We start from the raw sequence: 19,044 nt of genomic DNA on the forward strand, positions 1-19,044 counted from the left end.
TTTTTTGAAGCTTGTGTGTGCTGGTAGAGACCCCAATAACCTAAAAGGGTGCCCAAACACCTGCAATGTTTTGTTTTTCATAATATGTCCCCTTTAAAGGATAAGGACACCATCAAGATATTTCATGCAATATGTGCTGCCTGTCCCTCCTGCCATGTTTCAGTTATGTGGTTGTTTTTCATGTCTGATTTGAAAGGATTAAACATATTTTCAAAATCTTGGTTTTGGTCCCTTTTGCGCATGTGTAACTATTAAGATCAAACTACTTGTTATGCGTTTGCAAATAATAGTGTGTGTGTGTGTGTGTGTAAAAAGACAATGGCCATCTTGTCAGATTCTGGAAATATTTTATTAACCTGCAGTGAATAATTTACCGTTTCACACCCTGTTACATGACTGCAGACTCCTCCTCCACCAAAGCCAGCCCATTCATTTCATATGACAGAGCTCTCCAGTTGAACACATTGCCTGGAGAAAATGCTCCGTCCTTCATATAGCGGTTGATCTCAGCACTGGAGAGAACATAGTCCCACATGTGAAGTTTGGTAATGAACCCAACGAAAGATTCTTTTTCAGCGAAACCCCCGCCCAATGAATCCTGCTCCTGACCCAGGATGGTGACGGGAAATCCACTGATGGGCTGAGCTTTGATGAATCTCTTGATAGAGGCCTTCCCGTCTAGCCACACTTGAGCCAACCCATTGTCAGAGCGCCAGGTGGTACACATGGAGTGCCAGGTGTTAGGCGCAAGTGCCAGTGACAGGAAATCGTCGCCCTCATTCAGAGCATTCACCTTGATGACAGCCTGTGAGTTTGTCATAAAGATCAGAAAGCCGTTCTGGTGTGAGGGGACAGCCAAAGAGAAGAGTGCATAGTTCCTGGTGAGGTCTGTAAGAAATCTGAACAGAAATGCCAGTTGTGAGAAACAACTCTTTAAAACATTACCGCCATTGGTGTCTATGGAGTGGGAAACCGCCTCTGCTCTTTTTGATCAGAGTGCCTAAGTGCCCTTTTAAAAAAAAAATGATTTAACCTGTTGAGTAATGTGACTTCCTCACGTGCCCAAAGGTCATACAAGGGAGATATGAGTGGCTCATGTGCCCCTCTGACATGATCTAATTGTGTGTTCCAGAGAAGTAGGATGGGCCCTAAGCCAGAGATACTGATAGTAACTTTTCATGTTGCATAGTCAAAGAGCTCCGTCTCATGTCAATAACGAGATCACAAAAGTCTTCCCAAAAACCTAAAGGAATAGCCTAAATATAAGGATACCTATTCAAATGTAACAATGAATAAGCCCCTGAATTAGTAGGAGAGAAATACAAAAGCAAGTGCAAAACAACAGCAGTAGTAGCTCTGTCTACAGGGCTTCATAAGGGCCCTGGCCCCCCCACACACACACACATATATAAGCTTTCTACGTGCAAATTCTATAGTGATGTGGTTCATAAAAAGTAGCTATCCACTCTATCTGAAATTGGGCCCTTCCATATCATATAACATGAGTCTGCAGACCAATCTACTGTATTGTTTTTGCATGTCCGGGGTATCCCGCCACAGTCTCCCAAAATCCAGTGGGAAACTCTAACTTCCATAATGCTGTTGCCATTAATTGTGGGATCTGTGCAGACAAGTCAGTGTATGTGAATGGATAAGGAGAAGTGGGGGGCCCTTTAAGAGTCTAGGCCCAGGCCCGGCCCATTATCTCATAATCCATCTATGCGTAAAAACCATTGATGTAACGTCAGAAAACTGATTCTCCATGAAGTTGGGGTAGATTGATTTTCTCCATGTTCTCAGATAGGAACTCTGACTTTTAAACAGCGTTCCAGTCTTATTTTCCTATAGGTCAGAAAATGACTACTTCCTAGTTGTCTGGAACACAGCATTAGGGCCCCTGAGAGAGTCTGTGGCTGGCTGTATCCCGTTACAGAGACCGCCTCCTTGGTAGGACGCGGTCTCGCGGTCTATGAAGGCTATAGCCTGTGAAGGCCGATTCGAAGGCCGGTTCCAAGGCCAACGAGCGTTGTTAAACGAGACGGTCTCCGCAGGTCTCCGTTTCGCTCTGTTTACGAGCATTTCCGGTTTGCGTAACAAGCCGTTGCCTTGCGTGACGACTCGCCGCTCCTGTGCTGCCTAGCAACCCTGATTGCTGCCAACGGAGACAGCCCTGTCAACGGAGGAAAAAAGAAAAAGAAGTTGTCTACCAGACGAAAAGAAAAAAAAGTACAAGTAAAAAAGAAAGGAAGATAAAAGTTAAGAAGATGGAGCAACACGTTGCTGTTTTGTTATTTTTAATTTTATTTTATGCCATCTCTGAAAAAAACACAATGAATCATGGGATATGTTGGGCTGCGAAGGATACATCTGATGCAGCCTTCAAAACCGTGAAACGAAGGCTGCATTTAGGTCCATGATATGAGGAGCCTTGCAAATGGAACAACCTTTGCGTGCCGCTATGACGCAATCGGTCTTCAAATGCAGCCTACGTAGACCGCAAACCCTGAATCAAGATACAGCCGCTGTGTCTTGATTCAGGGGTTGCACCCTACGTAGGCTGCATTTGAAGGCTGATTGCGTCATAGCGGTGCGCAAAGGCTGTCCCGTTTGCAAGGCTCCTTGCAAGGCTCCTCATATGCGGCCGAGAAATGCAGCCTTCGTTTCACGGTTTTGAAGGCTGCATCAGATGTATCCTTCGTGGCCCAACATATCCCAAGATTCATTGCGTTTTTTTCAGAGATGGCATAAAATAAAATAAAAAATAACAAAACAGCAACGTGTTGCTCCATCTTCTTAACTTTTATTTTCCTTTCTTTTTTTCTTGTACTTTTTTTTCTTTTCGTCTGGTAGGCAACTTCTTTTTCTTTTTTCCTCCATTGACAGGGCTGTCTCCGTTGGCAGCAATCAGGGTTGCTAGGCAGCACAGGAGCGGCGAGTCATCACGTCACGCAAGGTAACGGCTTGTTACGTAAACCGGAAATGCTCGTAAACCGAGACCTGCGGGCTGTGTCTGAAATCGCGCACTCACGTAAGTGCACTTACATTGAGTGCACTTTATTATCCCTACAGTACACTTACTTATAGACGCAGTGCTCTCATTTCTACAGTGCACTGTCCAAACTGCCGTCGCGCACCTACCGGAAATGACTTTGTATTTTGAAGGTTCTTCTTCGGTGGTATTTTTTTTTTAACGGTCGGATACAGTCTAAAACAGTGTAGTTGTACGGAAAAACTAAACAAATGTGTAATTTAACTTTTGTAGAGCGCGTCCGTCTCCACAGTTGCTTCAAGCTCCTCTATTTTGATTTTAATGTTCCGTCCTCTCCGCTACGTAGGCAAGATGGCGGCCGTTGAGTGTGGAAAGTGTCCATCGCTCCACACTCAAGTTTTAGACCGTTTTGAGTGCACGACCGAGGAACTTACAGTGCACTGCATTTTGGCACACTCTCCGTTTTTGCGCAAAGTGCACTCAAAAAAGTAAGTGTAAGTACAGAAGTGCGCGATTTCAGACACTCATTTAACAAGGCTCGTTGGCCTTAAAACCGGCCTTAAAATCGGCCTTCATAGGCTATAGCCTTCATAGACCGCGACCTACCAAGTGCGTGGTCTCTGAATCAAGACACAGCCTCAGTGCATGCCACTGATCACCATGAACAAAGCGGTATTCTGGTGACACCAGTTACCTGAGACAGACGGTCACGTAGTCGAATTTGGTTTGAGACGTCAGGAGCTTAACATGATCAATTTTGCTCTCTCTGGGGAAGACGAACACCTTGCCTGACAGATCTGCAAAGGTGGAAACATCAAACCAACAATGTCTTTTGTATAGGAGGGGAGACATTTTTCAAATAAATATCAGCTATCACTCAAATTAAAATGATATTCAAGTTGATTGAACAAATGATGACTTACCTTGGGGTGTGGCACAACATGACACAATCATCACCATCAAAAGCAAGAGTTTTTCCATCTAGGATTTCAATAATGTAAGATCAATAAAAAATGTTTTTGAAGTAATTTTCTGGCCATTAAATTACATCAGCTAAACATTTTCTTCCTTCATAACCGTCTGGCAACTTCTGCAGATGCAAGCCCCACGTTTTAATTGGGGGCAATTAATACACAGCCATAGCGCCTACCCTACGCTGTGTATTAACAATGAATTTGTCATCACACATAGCCTACTGATAGGCTACAATCGTGAGGAGATATTCACGGATTTTGACAAAGTGATTTTAACAACAAGCATTCTCCTCAATCGCAGACTCCACCTTTAAGCTTTGAGATGTGCAGAGTAGGCCTATTACCTTGTGGCTTTGCTGTGTCATTTTCTTGTCTCGACGTCTCAGTTTTTGGTTGTTTCAACTGTGGGCTGTCAAGTAAAGTTTGCTAAGCGAGGCTATAGGATTCAAGTCCAACACCTGACTTGAATGAACAAATCAGTGTGTCCACGATGATTCAAGCTCATGCAATCACACTAATTCGATTGAGTATATTAGCCTCGTTTGAGTAGGAGCCATAGACATTATAAAGGATAATGTCTATGGTAGGAGCCGTCTGGCTCAGACCCGCGCAATTATGACGCGCGGGTCAGCAAGACCCGCGTCATAATTGCGCAGGTCCGAGCCAGACGGCTCCCACTCAAACGAGGCAAGTGTGTATATTTTGTGCATTATGGAAATTTTGAACGATTTTAACAAATGTAAAAACTTGAGTGGGGAGAAAAGAATGTGACGGCAGGTGAAAATTAAATATAGAACATTGTGAAGAACAGTACGTTTGTCTATAGGCTGTAGTGTAGCCTATGAGAAATTGAGGAGCTTGATGCTATGATAGTCCAACCTCATGGTGTTTATTAATTGCAACTGACAAAAACAACAACACAACACAGAGGTGGCCTTCATAATTTTAGCCCCTTGAGCACATCACTGGTTCAAACACACGATATGACTTGACCCCATAGAGAAAGAGAAGCATAATAGTTGATGATATAGCCTAATATATTGTCATGGATTTGGAGTTAATTGCATCCAAGCATTACATTTTTTTAAATTAATAATCCTTACAATTTGCCTCATCATTGTATGAAATATGTCGTGTTTTCTTCACTTTCTTTGTATAAATAAATAAATAAAAAAACTAAACAAAAAAACAATTACCCATAAACCATCACGACGATGACGTAGTAAAGCGCAGACATCAAGATGGGGCTTGAAAGTACTATGGTCTGGTAAGGAATGAGAGATATGTTTAGAGTTAAATTGTAAAGGCTTACTATATTCAATATAAGTTATCATTTGATAGATTAAATGTGTGCCTTTTTGATGCCGTAGGTCTAATACATCAGGTTTGCTTGTCATTTGTTGAATTGATAATGCTCGAGCTGTTTCCTGAGTCACTCCGTAGCATCCAGCACCAAACTAAACAAAGGCTTTTTGGTCAGGTTATGGCCATTTAACAAAATACATGTCTGATAACGGTCAGCATAGTATGTTTGCTACCTTACGTTTGAGGAACTGAAATGAGAACTTCATATTTGCGCTTCAAGTTGAATATTAATGCCATAGTCTAACGCGTTAGCATTAGCTTGCTAACAAAACCTACTGTCATCTACAAAACATGCAGCTCATAGGGATCTGCTGTTTACTTTATTTCACTAAGCGCACTTATAACTCAGTTATCACAATTGACGTTGTCTTTCAATTGTAGATGAATACAGAGACGGTACTCAAGATGAAAAACTTTGTTGTCAAACAACATACTTTAATCGTTTGCAAAGGTAGCAGCACTGCAGGGCTCTTTTACATTGCTTTTCCCATCACTTCAGATATGTGTTCTCATTACAGATTTATATTTTCATACTTTGGCCTGCTACCAACAGCCACTCTTTTTCCAATCTCTAACTTGTTACTAGACCAAGAAATTGTTAACACAGCTGTTCATTTTTTTAGTGTGGACAACAGTGAGTACATGCGCAATGGAGACTTTCTGCCAACCAGGCTGCAGGCACAGCAGGACGCAGTTAATATAGTTTGTCACTCCAAGACCCGCAGCAACCCTGAAAACAACGTTGGCCTCATCACCATGGCAAAGTAAGAGTTGGTGCATTTGAAATAGTGTACTGACATTTAGAAAGGTTAATAATACATTGTTGTATCCCTGTGCAGTAACTGTGAGGTGCTGACCACACTGACTCCGGACTCAGGCAGGATACTGTCCAAGCTGCATGCTGTGCAGCCAATTGGAAACATCTGCTTCTGCACCGGCATCAGGGTGGCACATGTGAGTTTGTGACTTTTGTTTCACAGTGACTTTGCTGATCCTCTTGCAAGTAACCAGTGAGTAGCTGTGGAAAAAGTTTTGATGTGTGCAGTTCATTTTAGGCACAGTAGAGAATATGGAGAGGAGTTGAAGTTACTACCGTTAATCAATAAGCACTTGAGTCTTGAGTGCTTCCCCTCTCCAACCATGGAGTATGAACTGCTTTTAGCCACAGTGCCCCTGTCTCCTGGAACAGCCTACAACATCAAATTAAAATAAATACATTTATAACTGTTAACCAATTTAAACTTATTATTTTGAATCAGCCCCACTCCACTTGTAACTGTTTTAATTAGGCTATTGTTCTGCTTCATTCAATTGATCTGAATGTTTTAATTGTTGTTCTCTCTTTGTAAGCTTGTTGTGTATTCTCATTGTATATTGTATATCTGTATTTGATTCGACGTCATTGTAAAAGAGGGTCACCCCTCAATGATCTTTCGAGGATAAATAAAGGAAAATGAAAATGAAATGAACACAGGACTAACAACATGAATGCATTCTGCTAGTTCACAAAGTCTTTTTTATTTTAATTTATTTTCAATTTGCTATGTTTCTCTCTATAGTTGGCCCTGAAGCACAGACAGGGCAAAAACCACAAGATGCGCATTATTGCATTTGTTGGCAGCCCAGTGGAGGACAATGAAAAAGAGGTAAGCTAAGTTCTGACATAATTCGATGTATCTTTCTCATGATGTGGTTATGTAATACCCAGTAAGTAGCAGATTTGTGACTTTATTTATGACTACGGATAAACAATATCAGATGGTAAATAATTTGTATAAATAGTAATACTGAGAGCTATTTAACCACTTCTTCCTGAATGCACAAAAGTAATATTTACAAATAATTATTCATACTGTTTTTCTATTTACTGCTAATGTTACTATAACATAATCAGTTAAAAACAGCATGGGCCTCCCTCACAAAGGAGGATTAAGTTCTCCTGGATATGTTTTTCATCTTGAGTTTTATTTATTGTTTTCCTTTAGCTGGTCAAAATGGCCAAGCGCCTAAAGAAAGAAAAGGTCAACGTGGACATCATTAACTTCGGAGAGGAGGTATTTATCCATCCAAGTGACCTACACACTCAAATGCTTGAATATCCAATGCGCCAGTGTTTCCCCTACCATTATACAGGCCTGGCGGGCCCGCCAGGCCAACGGGACCCCCCGCCAGGCCAACAGCTGCCCAAAAAAAAAAATGTAAAAAAAAAAAAAAAAAAAAATTAATCTTTTTTTTTTTTTTTTTTTGTCTGCGCTACGCCGCGCGATGCACGTGTGCATTCGGAGCGCACATGTCAAACAGGGAAACTGACGAGAAAGAACCTTCCTTTATAGGTCTATGGCATAGGCTACACTGGAGATATTTAGGACTCAGTAACAGGGAGTTGAACAGGAAAAAGTGATGAGCAAAACTTAGAAAGTTAAAGTCGCTACGTCGCCATGGCAACCAATATGTATCAACAGCTGAGACAGCGCAGCAAGTTATCTTGAAAACAGCAGGCTATAGTAGCCCTACAAGCTTTATTTTTTGGTATTTTCAATGCTACTTTATTTTTATGTTTTAAATTGACTAGGCTACATGAAATATAATGGGTCGGAATACAAAATGTTGCTTATTTTGCACACATTTTGATTGATAGGCTAATCATGATGTGTAGCCTAGGTTAATTCATTTATTTTAAATGAATATTTGATAAATTAAAGAAAATGTTTCATGATCCAGATTATTCCAGAAAGTAATACTAGACAGGATATACCTGTCTATATTAGGTCTTCGTGTTTATTGTATTTTATTTTCATATCTATGTGTTTTTCTTCAATAGTTTATATGGCTTGTGTCTCCAAATTATTCCATAAAATTGTTTTAGGCAGGACATATGACAGCTGTTTACAGAGCAAAAAAAATAAAATCAGATTTAGCTTCTCAAAGTGCACCAGTTTGATGCATTTAACTTTAAAAAGGTAAAGGTTTTCTTCCGCAGGGGCATGCCCCAAGACCCCACTAGAAGGTCCATTCTCCCCCAGCAGTCTCAAAAAATCCTGAGGGAAACACAAAATGTACAAACGTACCGAATGTGAAGGCATAACCCTATGCCCTGATTTGTAGCGGGCTGTCAAAAGAGGCTCATCCATAATACAGTTATTTTTGGTCAATTTCTACAACAAATTTGGTACGCACGCCGCGCGCATACTCTTTATCAGCTTTTACCACCGGGCCTAAAAACAATTCTAGGGGAAACACTGCAATGCGCTATTATGTTGGTATTTTCCCCATTAAGTCTGGTCCATGTGCTAACCCTTCATTCTTCCTCACCCCTGCAGGAGTTGAACACAGAGAAGCTGACAACCTTCATCAACACACTGAATGGCAAAGAGGGTGCAGGCTCCCACCTGGTCACGGTGCCTCCAGGCCCCAGTCTGGCTGATGCCCTGCTGTCCTCGCCCATCCTGGCTGGAGAGGGAGGGGCAGCGTTGGGCCTGGGTGCCGGTGACTTTGAGTTTGGAGTGGATCCCAGCGCAGACCCAGAGCTGGCCTTGGTAAGAGATTAGGGGAAAGACGCTACCAGTGTTCCCTGTGTTGAATGTATACAGTAGCTGGCTTTTATCACACCCTTTTGCCTCTGCTTGGCGTTTGATTAGAATGTATTTTTCCCCCTCATTTCTCTTCTCTGTAGGCTCTGCGGGTTTCTATGGAGGAGCAGAGACAACGACAGGAAGATGAAGCTCGCAGAGTCGCTGTTGCATCAGCTACTGATGCTGGAATTCCCTCCCCTGCTACAGATGGTGAGAAAAATGGCCACCGACATTGGTTGCTATCTTAGATGCCAATGTGTCATTTCGGTAGACGGCTTATGGCTCCCAACTTGAGTGTTAACATGACAAATCTTTCTCCTGTAACAGAGTCTGAGGATGCCCTCTTGAAGATGTCTGTTCCCCAGACAGACTCTGCCAAACCGGCAGTTCCAGACTTCAGCCGCATGACAGAGGATGAACAAATCGCCTATGCTCTGCAGATGTCAATGCAGGGAGAAGGAGCAGGTGAAACATGAACTTTTTCTGAATTCAGATAACCAAGAATACACCACATTAGCGAGATTTAGTTTGCATCACAATATAAAATGCATAGCATAATTATTTTACAGCAATATATTCCCACTCAGCACATTCTGTTCTGGGTTGATGCAGCCTGACAGTCTCGGAGAGTGCGTTAAGTGAAATTTAAACAATGGTCACTCAGCTTTCAGCAGTAAAAGAGGGTTAACTGTGTAGCTATTACCTTTTTAAAAGTCTAAAAATGAAAATCTGTTTCTGCCTCTGATTGAATCTAATTATTTTCTTTGGCTGGCTGGTGGTTCAAGGCGTGTTTGAGGAAACAGAAGAGCCAGTTTTTATGGCATTGTTTTATAGGAGCTGCATTGAATTATTGTTGGTCTGATTGATTGTAGAACCGTGTGTATGTAGCTGCTACTTTGGAGAATAATTACCTGGTGATGATGACATTGGTGTAATTGTTTTGTCAGTTATTGCCCCTCTTATATAATGTATTAAGTCTGTTGGAGCCTGGAAAAACCTTCCCACATACAGTATCTTGTGTGTGTGATTAATGAACGGAAGTGTTTTTTTTTTTACTGATCCGAGTGCATCATTTGAGTGCAAGCTTGTTTTTTTTTGTACATTCTAGAAAAGAATGACCACAATTGTCCATCAATAGTACATCTTTTCCCTTTTTCTTGCAGAGTTTGGTGCTGAGGACATGGACACAGGAGCAGACATGGCGTCCAGTAAGGCTAAGGTAAGCACACGCCTTTTTATAAGTTCTCATTTGTCTTTTGCATCAGTTTGTAAAGGGCAAATGAATAAGTTACCAAAAAGACATGTTACAATATTTTTTTCTTCTTCTTCTGTTTCCAGGATGAAGAAGACTACGATGTGATGCAGGATCCTGAGTTCCTTCAGAGCGTCTTGGAAAACCTTCCCGGAGTCGACCCCAACAATGAGGCCATCCGTAATGCCATGGGCTCTCTGGCTTCCCAGACAGGCTCTAAACCTGACACCAAGAAGGATGAAGAGAAAAAGAAATAAACGCCCAAAGAAAAGGACCTAATATATGAAAAATTAAATTTAAAAAAAGACCTGAGAATTGCACTGCATGTGTTATTCAATAATATCATTACTTTCCTAAGCTCACCATTATGTTTATCTTCTGATTTATGTAATTGTGTAAAACTACGTTGACCTTTTCTTAAACTTTTGGTTAAAGCCTGTTCTGATTAGATTTTTTCGTGTAAGGAAGATGTGCTAACTTTGTAATCTTTTGTAATATAACTACTCAGTATCATGGGCAGATTTCCTCAATAAATTTACAGAACAAAATTCTGTACTTCATCTGATGCTTGACATTTATTATAAACCTACTTTTTCATGATATTAATGTTCCATTTAAATATATACACATACATATTTTTACTGGTATGTCAAAGCTAGTGTAATATTCAGTGCATATTAAACTAATTTAAACTTGTGCTGAATATGGAAAAATATTTTTTTTTATTATTGGATATTTTTATTTAGACTAAATGTGGACAATGCATTAAAGGGAACGGTCGAGACAATCATGTATACAAAGAATAGACGGACCTATTAGACCTGACTTCATATTATTTAACTTTGTATGTAACTTTAGAAAGCAGAAAATGCGTTTTATGCAGATACTTTTCTTGCAGAACTTTCAGATTCGTTAAGAATAATCTGCATTTGTGTTAATGTAATATGTACAACCAAATATTTTTATTTTCGGAAATATTGTTGTGAAAGGTTAACAAATGCATTCTCATAACACCTTTTATTTTGGTGACGGTGTAAACTTCTGGGAAGTCACTGTCGCATGATGTAGTGACGAGATACGTGCGCGTCCGAGAGGAAAGTCAGGAAACCAACTTCGCTAACGAGAAGGTAATTCAAATAAACCAAAGGAGAGCCAACTTAACACGATTTAAATACAATTTATTTGCACCACGTAAGTTTTTTTCGTTGTAGTTGCAAGTTATAGTTTTTGTGTGGATGAAATTTTGCTGGTTGACGTTAGCGAGGCCAGCTAACAGTTTAATGCTAAGGTGTAGCCTGTAGCTAGCTGTTGGCAGAGGGAGCCACTTGTTGCAACATTACGTGTTAAACAGCGACTTTGTTTAACTTTTATCATTTGTTTAGACTAATTTATTTTGAATAAGTAAAGTCTGGAGCACAATAACAACACACTATAGATTGTGTTTGGCTGTAAACAAACACCATCCACATTTTTGTGACACCAGCTGTCACATTTGTGTGTTCAGTGAGCGATCAGCTGTGTCACCCCGTGTCCTGATTTAAAATAAACTTTATTTAAAATGTGTCTGTTTCCCTTCTAGGTTTTGAGCCTTGCGCTGGCGATGGGGGACATGAAGACCCCAGACTTTGATGACCTGCTGGCAGCTTTTGACATTCCGGACATTGATGCCAAAGAGGCCATCCAGTCAAGTCCAGAGGAGGAACGTGATGAGCTGGGGAACCAAGCGGAGGAGAGAGAGAGTGGGTCTCCTCCCTGCTTCCCCTGCCCCCCAGCCTCACACATGGACCACCCTGTGGTCAGCGTCATAGTGAAGAACACGGTGCGCTCCGAGTCTTTAGAAGAAGACGAGAAGCCCCTAGGAGATAAAGCGCTCACTCCTACGGGCAGCGGCTTAAACTCTCAGGTTCAGGTCAAGTTTAGTGACCTCGCCTCGCAGCCCACTCCCAAAATGCCCCCTGATGCCCCTCAGGTGCCCCAGATGGCCAATGGCTTAGAGGGATCCTCAGTCCCCAGGGATCAGGGACTGTCCAAAGCAGAGCTGTGGCCCAGATTATCACCGCTGAGGTCCACGCTGAACACTGATGAGAGTGAGAGCGATAAAGGAGCAGAGGTTGGATCGGTCCAGCAGCCGACCGATGTCATGAACAGTTTGAAGCCCCTCCCCTTCCTCCGGTCTTCGACCAATGCCGGTCCAGGCTCCTCTCCTTCTCCCTTCCCACACTCTGTCAGCCCTCACTCCCCTCAGAAGGATGAAACCTGTCTCCTCAGTAACCCACCATCCTCTCCTTTATCCAAACAAAACGGGACTATTAAGGCTGCAGTGAAGCGTGTTATACACTCGGACGACGATGACTCAGAGCCAGACTTGGGAAGTCCATTGGTGATCCAAATGAGCCCCGAATCGGTTATGTCCTCCCCTCCCAAATTTAAACGCAGAGCAAAAGTAAGGTGTCAAGTTCTTGGGTCCCCTGAAACAACTTCTTGTCCTGTTTTTCATCCTACTCCTCCTCATCTCACTTCTCTGCCACCCACAAAACCTAAACCCCAACTCTTAGAAAAAGGGCGACCTGCCACCCCCAGTTCTCCTAAGTCACAGGGCCTCCAGGACCCTGGCGGCCCTGTCTCAGAGTCAGTCCAAGAGCAGAAATACCCAGAGCATGTGATTGATGAGAGGGACTCCCCTGAGAGCCCACCGCCCAGTGAGACTGGTCTCGCCTTCCCCACGAGGAGCAACAGCCCTGATTTAGCCCAAGCATCAGGTCAAGCAGCGAACCACAAGGACTTCCATCAGCTCGAGGAGCCAATGGAAAGTGATCCTGGAGAGGAGAACAGGTCAGGTGACACTGAGGACCCGCAGAAGGCGACTGGAAACGAAGAGAATTTGAACGAGGAGAGCTGTGATGCTGGCACTGAGGATGCCGTACCTGCTACTACTGCTGCTGCAGCTGAAACCGTTTCCCCTCCGTTGCGTCCCCTCAAAGTTAAAATCAAAATGCCTACAGGAAGTATCACAAGGACTGTGACTGGAGTGGCGCCTAAAAGAAGTGGCAGGGCCACTACCAAGGGTGTGGATAGTTCAACAAAACCTTCACCAGACCGTCATAACACAAGATCCAAGAGGGAGTCGACACAGCAGTCTAAGATGCCTGCCATGGCGATGCTCAAGAATGCCTGTGCTGCCACGCTGGAAGGAGCCAGTGCGTTGAAAGACAGAAGCGCAGCGGACACCAAGACCAAAGTTTCCCCCACAGCTGTTAGCATCACCAAAGCCGCAGCCCTGCCCTCCATCTCCGTCTCTTTTCCCAGAGTCACACGAGGAGGGAGCAACACTCGCAACAGTGTGAACAATGGGACGACACTTCCTGCGCCTTCTCCTCTGCTCTCTCATCAGGGCAGCAGCAGACCGGCCTCCATAGTCAACAGCACTGGGGCCATCATATCTAAGAGTCAGACCAACCTGGTAGAGGCTTTCAACAAGATCCTCAACAACAAGAACCTCCTGCCAAGTTATAAGCCAGATCTGAGTTCACCTCTTCCTGTGGAGTGGGGCCTTCCTCTACCTGCACAGGTAAGCCGTTTAGTGTATAGTGCTCATGCAGTGGATATACTGTAGATCAAAATCAAAAGACTTAGCAGATGATTGATGCATTGTTATTTTTCATGCAAACATGGCAAACATCCAAAGGGTGCAGCATTGGCTGTGAGAATTGGCTAGCATTTATTTGTTATATTTGATAGTTGATTTTCATTAAATCAAATTGTGATGGACATGTTCACTATTTTCTGGAATTTTCTCAACAAAACAAATGAATTGAGAGGAAAAGTATACAGAAAGAGGACATGTGCAGTGTAACTTACAAAGTGCAATGGTCAGAATATTCACACTGTGACTCTTGGCAGGCTAATTCCTACTCCAACAGATCTAGGCTTTAAACTTGTCAATCATAATTTCATGACAGTCTTTTAACATAGCTGTAATATTAATATATAACTCTCTAAGAAGAAGAATCTTTGCTCCCCTTCAGGGTTACCGCTGTTTGGAGTGCGGCGATGCCTTTGCCCTGGAGCAGAGTTTGGCGCGACACTACGCTCGGCGCTCGCTAAGGATCGAGGTGACCTGTAATCACTGCGCCAAGCGCTTGGCCTTTTTCAACAAGTGCAGCCTGCTTCTACACGCCAGAGAGCACAAGGAGAGAGGCCTGATCATGCAGTGTTCACACCTGGTCATGAAACCTGTTCCTATGGAGCAAATGATTGGTCAGCAGGAACCCACGGCACTCGGTTGGTGAACATTGTTCCAGTTTTTTAATTTTTCTCTTTTTGGATGTGATTCCTGTGTGTGATTTATGTTTCTTTATTCCTCAGGTGGGGTGTCTCCATCTCTTGTGTCATCCCCTTTAGGACCTTCATTGTCCTTATTAGGCCAGTCCACATCAAACTTGACATCCCAGACACATCAATCACTATCAAACAAGAAAGCAGACGCAGTGCTGTACATCGCTAATAAATGTCCTGAGTGTCAGGCTCAGTTCAGTCGCAAAGAGGAGGTGGCCGAGCACTTCCAACAAATCAAAGCAGCGCAAACCACTGTGAGTCTTTTGAGTGTCATGAAAAGGAACAAGAAATCGGTTTTCCAGTGATATATGAAAACTAACCCCTTTCTCTCTCTGTTGTTCTCTAGTCATGTACAGAGTGTTCTCCTCCCATGCTCCTGCCCAACAGCTGCAGTGCAGCAGCTCATCAACGCATCCACCAATCCTGTGCACCGCACGTCTGCCCAGAGTGCGGGGGCACGACCAAGCAGCCGCTACTTCAAGCACATCTGGACAGGACCTGTTTGCACTTTGCACGCCGCATCGGATACAGGTGTGATAGTTCATTAAGCAAATGTATAATGTTGTTTAACTAACAGAAAAACTATTTATATGCCCCAACTCTCTTCTGGCTTTTAACACGTCTACCTCTCTCTGCAGATGTTCCAGTTGCCTGGTTGTGTTTGGAGGGCTGAACTCTGTGAAGTCTCACATCCAACAGGCTCATTGTGATATGTTCCACAAATGCCCCAACTGTCCCATGGCATTCAAATCTGCTCCCAGCACACAGAACCACATCACTGCCCAACATCCAACGCTCCCCGAAGGACAGACCATGTATATACACACACACACACACACACACACACACACACACACACACACACACACACACACACACACACACACACACACACACACACATGAAATAAGCATTTTTCTTTCAATTACAGTAATTGACCCACTTTTTTTTTATCCCTTTACAGGTTGATCTATAAATGTGTCATGTGTGACACAGTTTTCACAAACAAGTCCCTGCTGTACATCCACTTTGACACTCATTTAACCAATCAGAAAGTGCATGTGTTTAAATGCCCGGAGTGTACAAAGTTGTTTTCCCAGAGGAATTCCCTATTGGACCATTTCAAGGTAAATTCAGGGTTATATCATGCTTGTGTACCACTAGTAGCGTTCAGTTAGTGTTAAGAAGAAAAATCAGCATTATAAAGTTACCTTCTTCAATCTTTTTTCACGCCCCTCAGACCCATAAGACACCTACGATAAAACAGGAGTTGCCCTCACCTCCAGCTGCTTCCTCTCGTCCACGGCCTTCATTGAAGCTAGAGAGCTCAGATGGGGAGGAATTAATGGATGAAAATAAAGAAGAGAAAGTGAAAGCCGAAAGGATGAAGAAGCCGTCAGGGTGGAAGTGCGCACCTTGCCACGCACGCTACACAGACCGGGACCACTACATCACCCATATGGCCGAACAACATGGCAAGGTCTGGAAGTCCAACCTTTGCTCTACTGCCTGACATAATAATCGAAAAAAAAAAGTCTAATCGAATTGTGTTTTCAGACCCAGCTGTAAATTAATATATGTAGCCTTGTGTTTCTTTTGTGTTGTGCAGAATCTGAAGAAGTTCCCTTGTAACAAGTGTGAGAGTTCCTTCACCACCACCTCCAGCATGAGGCGTCACATCAGAGACAAACACAAAGCCGTCAATCGTGGTTTTCGCTGCCAGTGAGTATCCCACATTCTGCATATTTTGTTATGATACACAAGTTAGCTTTTCAGACCCTTTGTCCAAAGGTTAGAAACACTTTCAAGAGGATTTTAGTTGTAAACGCTCAAGTAGAAACTTCATTAATTTCATCTATTTAAATGACCAAAGCTGTTTATTGTTGTTGTGGCATGTTCTGAGGCCAATTATAGATCTGCAGCTCTGGGGTTGGTAACTTCGGTTGTGACTACATCTTGTGTGTGTGTGTGTGTGTGTGTGTGTGTGTGTGTGTGTGTGTGTGTGTGTGTGTGTGTGTGTGTGTGTGTGTGTGTGTGTGTGTGTGTGTGTGTGTGTGTGTGTGTGTGTGTGTGTGTGTGTGTGTGTGTGTGTGTGTGTGTGTGTGTGTGTGTGGTTGTGACTACATCTTGTGTGTGCGGTTGTGACTACATCTTGTGTGTGTGTGTGTAGGTATTGTAGTAAGGGTAAAAAAACCTTCAACAGCAGAGCGATGTTGGAGAAGCATGTTCAGCTGAGACACAGCATGGACACAGAAAGCAAGGACACCCCGACGGTAAGAGACTAGTTTTTAGTATTTCTCTCCAAAAAAAGTCAAACGTTGATCACTTCTTACGAAGAGGGTTGTCAGCAGCTACATTTTTCTCTGGTTCCGCAGGGAGGCGGAGACGAGGCCGACAGTTCCTCAGAACAGGACGTCGGTGTGGCGGTTCGACAGAGACGCAGAGGAGCCGTGAAGATGGAGCAGGATGAAGAAGGAGAAGGAGGAGAAGGGTCCATGGATGGGGTGAGTCCAGGGAAGAAGACGTCGTCCTCTGCTCCTGCCCTCTACGCCCGTCCTGAGTCCGGCTTCCTCTGTGCCCCGTGTGGCTTCAGCACGGAGGACCACGCTTTGTTCCTGGAGCATATCGGCCAGCACCGGCGAGCGGGCACGGAGGGCGGTGGTCAGCAGTGTCTACAGTGTGGCGCCTGCTTCACATCCACCTCCTCCCTGTCACGCCATCGCTTCATCACCCACAAGGTTAGAGATGCGTTCAACGACAACCAGCAACCCCTCAGCGTGCACCCGGCACCTTCCCCCGGCAACGGAAACCGAAACCCCGAAGACAAGAGTTCCGTGGACGGCTCCGCACCGGCCTCGCCCTCGTCCCAGTCCTCCGTAGCTCAGGGCCTGGAAGAGGAAGGTATGCTGGCCTGCAGGGTGTGCAGCAAACATTTTGAAAAGGCGTCAGATCTCAACACGCACTTCAGAACTCACGGTATGGCTTTTATCATCGCCAGGAACGCAGGGAAAAACACTTAGGGCAGCCAAATTACGTGTGGAAGAGCAGTGAGGGGTTGGTGATTTAAAAAAAATATTCACAAGTGCCCTATTTATTGTGGACCTCCCATCAAAGTGTGGGTTAGCACACCTATGCAATAATTTAACCAAAGTTTGACTGAGCAGAGTTAGTATGTGAATAGATTGTAGAAAAATAAAATATGATTTTCACAGGTTAAAATTAACCTTAACCTTGTGCTTCTGACACTCAGGATCTAATTCTGCATTTCTGTGTTCAGTAACAACACAATTAAGGTTAGAGCTCCCTCCCGGTCAGTAAACAGTGAGTCTGACTAGTTCACTGCTGTGACCATGTTCACATTAACAATGTGCCTGTAGAGAACTGTGAAAGTAAAAACCAAATCCCACTGTGATTATGATTGCCGTTGAATGCTGATAGACAGCGGTGCAATGTGTCTGTTTTGATGTCAATGTTTTCATCCCACTGAGCAGATTCTTAACTGGCAACCCAGGTGTTTCTCTGCAAAGTCCTTTTTATTTTATTTTAGATTTTTTTTAACAGTTTTTTAAGAGATTCGTTGTGGTGTTTTGGTTTAGAATACGTTTGCTCAGTTATGATTAAGTGTGTATACTTTCAACTTATTGCCAGCCATTTTGAAAAACATACAATAACATTTTAAAAACAGATTCCAAACTTAAAACGCAGACTGTTACTACTACAAGCTGGGGGTGTGTCAATATAATTTCAAGAAAGAAGAAGTGTGAGTCTATCTTTAAAATGTTTTGTGGCATTGACTACCTGTCAGGGAAAGTTCAAAGTCCCTGCACACATGTATATTATTTATATTGTACTTCAATGAAACTGAACCAGTAACTTTGTGAAAGATAGGTTTTGGGAAGTGGTCTGTTAAAAATGTAATGTGTACAAAGTTTGTAGTGATTGAGGTCAAACCTTTTAAAGTGGAATGTACTGTAATATCATCAGATTACCTGATTTATTCCTTTGTGCGCAATAATTGGAAATACAATTGTGTTTTTTGGGATTGTGTTTGTCAAAATCTAATATGAGATTGCTGAAAACAAAAGAATCGGTATGTATGTGATTATGTCTATTCCCTCTACCAAGAAGATTAAAACATGCTGAAACGTTTTTTGTTTTGTTTTTTCTGATAAAGAATAAGAAACAATGTGGGGAATATAATCAGATGTTCAGGCACAGATCAGGTAGTGCTCATTCTGGAGGAGAACATCTAGTGTTTTGAGTGTTATGCTGTGATTTAAGTTTTTGTCTAATGGCAGTATCTGACATGCTACTTATTTGCTGAAATATAACTGACCACAGGATCTGTAGACTGAGCTAATATCCATCTATCTGCATCTCACAGTTAAAGTAACATCTAAAAAACTAAGCATCCCTTTAATGTGCTGTAGTCATCAGTGACTAGTTTTTACTTGTGTTTACTTCCTCAGGAGATTATCCAATGTTTTAACACACTTTATTCTAATTAACATTATCTGTTTTTACATTGACAAAATAATTTCTAATTAAATGTTTATT

General features: G+C 42.8%; 3 protein-coding genes across 3 annotated transcripts; 2 read left to right on the forward strand and 1 right to left on the reverse strand.

Annotated features, from left to right (window-relative positions):
• Positions 1 to 388: 388 nt before the first annotated feature.
• Positions 389 to 4,472, reverse strand: LOC307259384 (C-reactive protein-like; the record flags this gene model as incomplete). Its single annotated transcript, XM_080039200.1, has 4 exons — positions 4,308 to 4,472; positions 3,913 to 3,970; positions 3,684 to 3,786; positions 389 to 899 (listed from the first exon to the last, which is right to left on the reverse strand). The coding sequence occupies exons 1-4, from the start codon at positions 4,326 to 4,328 to the stop codon at positions 389 to 391; spliced, it is 693 nt and encodes a 230-aa protein (XP_079895326.1). The 5' UTR covers positions 4,329 to 4,472.
• A 700-nt stretch (positions 4,473 to 5,172) lies between these two features.
• LOC307259230 (26S proteasome non-ATPase regulatory subunit 4-like) lies at positions 5,173 to 10,711 on the forward strand. The gene is made up of 10 exons (XM_080038998.1): positions 5,173 to 5,230; positions 5,952 to 6,092; positions 6,168 to 6,282; positions 6,888 to 6,974; positions 7,314 to 7,382; positions 8,649 to 8,864; positions 9,002 to 9,110; positions 9,228 to 9,365; positions 10,064 to 10,119; positions 10,239 to 10,711. The coding sequence occupies exons 1-10, from the start codon at positions 5,205 to 5,207 to the stop codon at positions 10,407 to 10,409; spliced, it is 1,128 nt and encodes a 375-aa protein (XP_079895124.1). The 5' UTR covers positions 5,173 to 5,204; the 3' UTR covers positions 10,410 to 10,711.
• A 536-nt stretch (positions 10,712 to 11,247) lies between these two features.
• On the forward strand, positions 11,248 to 18,903 carry znf687a (zinc finger protein 687a). The gene is made up of 11 exons (XM_080040288.1): positions 11,248 to 11,279; positions 11,732 to 13,720; positions 14,178 to 14,433; positions 14,518 to 14,741; positions 14,834 to 15,018; positions 15,126 to 15,302; positions 15,452 to 15,614; positions 15,728 to 15,967; positions 16,097 to 16,209; positions 16,658 to 16,760; positions 16,863 to 18,903. The coding sequence occupies exons 2-11, from the start codon at positions 11,753 to 11,755 to the stop codon at positions 17,505 to 17,507; spliced, it is 4,074 nt and encodes a 1,357-aa protein (XP_079896414.1). The 5' UTR covers positions 11,248 to 11,279; positions 11,732 to 11,752; the 3' UTR covers positions 17,508 to 18,903.
• The last annotated feature ends 141 nt before the right edge of the window (positions 18,904 to 19,044 follow it).

Source organism: Ammodytes marinus, assembly GCF_949987685.1.
Source record: "Ammodytes marinus genome assembly, chromosome: 13".
NCBI classification, from domain to species: Eukaryota; Metazoa; Chordata; class Actinopteri; order Uranoscopiformes; family Ammodytidae; genus Ammodytes; species Ammodytes marinus.

Coding starts and splice junctions, on each gene's coding strand:
- znf687a (XM_080040288.1), top strand. CDS start 11,753: ATGGGGGACATGAAGACCCCAGACTTTGATGACCTGCTGGCAGCTTTT. Junction 14,742..14,833: donor TCAAAGCAGCGCAAACCACT/GTGAGTCTTTTG, acceptor GTTGTTCTCTAG/TCATGTACAGAGTGTTCTCC. Junction 15,019..15,125: donor GCACGCCGCATCGGATACAG/GTGTGATAGTTC, acceptor CTCTCTCTGCAG/ATGTTCCAGTTGCCTGGTTG.
- LOC307259230 (XM_080038998.1), top strand. CDS start 5,205: ATGGGGCTTGAAAGTACTATGGTCTG. Junction 5,231..5,951: donor CTTGAAAGTACTATGGTCTG/GTAAGGAATGAG, acceptor TCATTTTTTTAG/TGTGGACAACAGTGAGTACA. Junction 6,975..7,313: donor TGGAGGACAATGAAAAAGAG/GTAAGCTAAGTT, acceptor GTTTTCCTTTAG/CTGGTCAAAATGGCCAAGCG.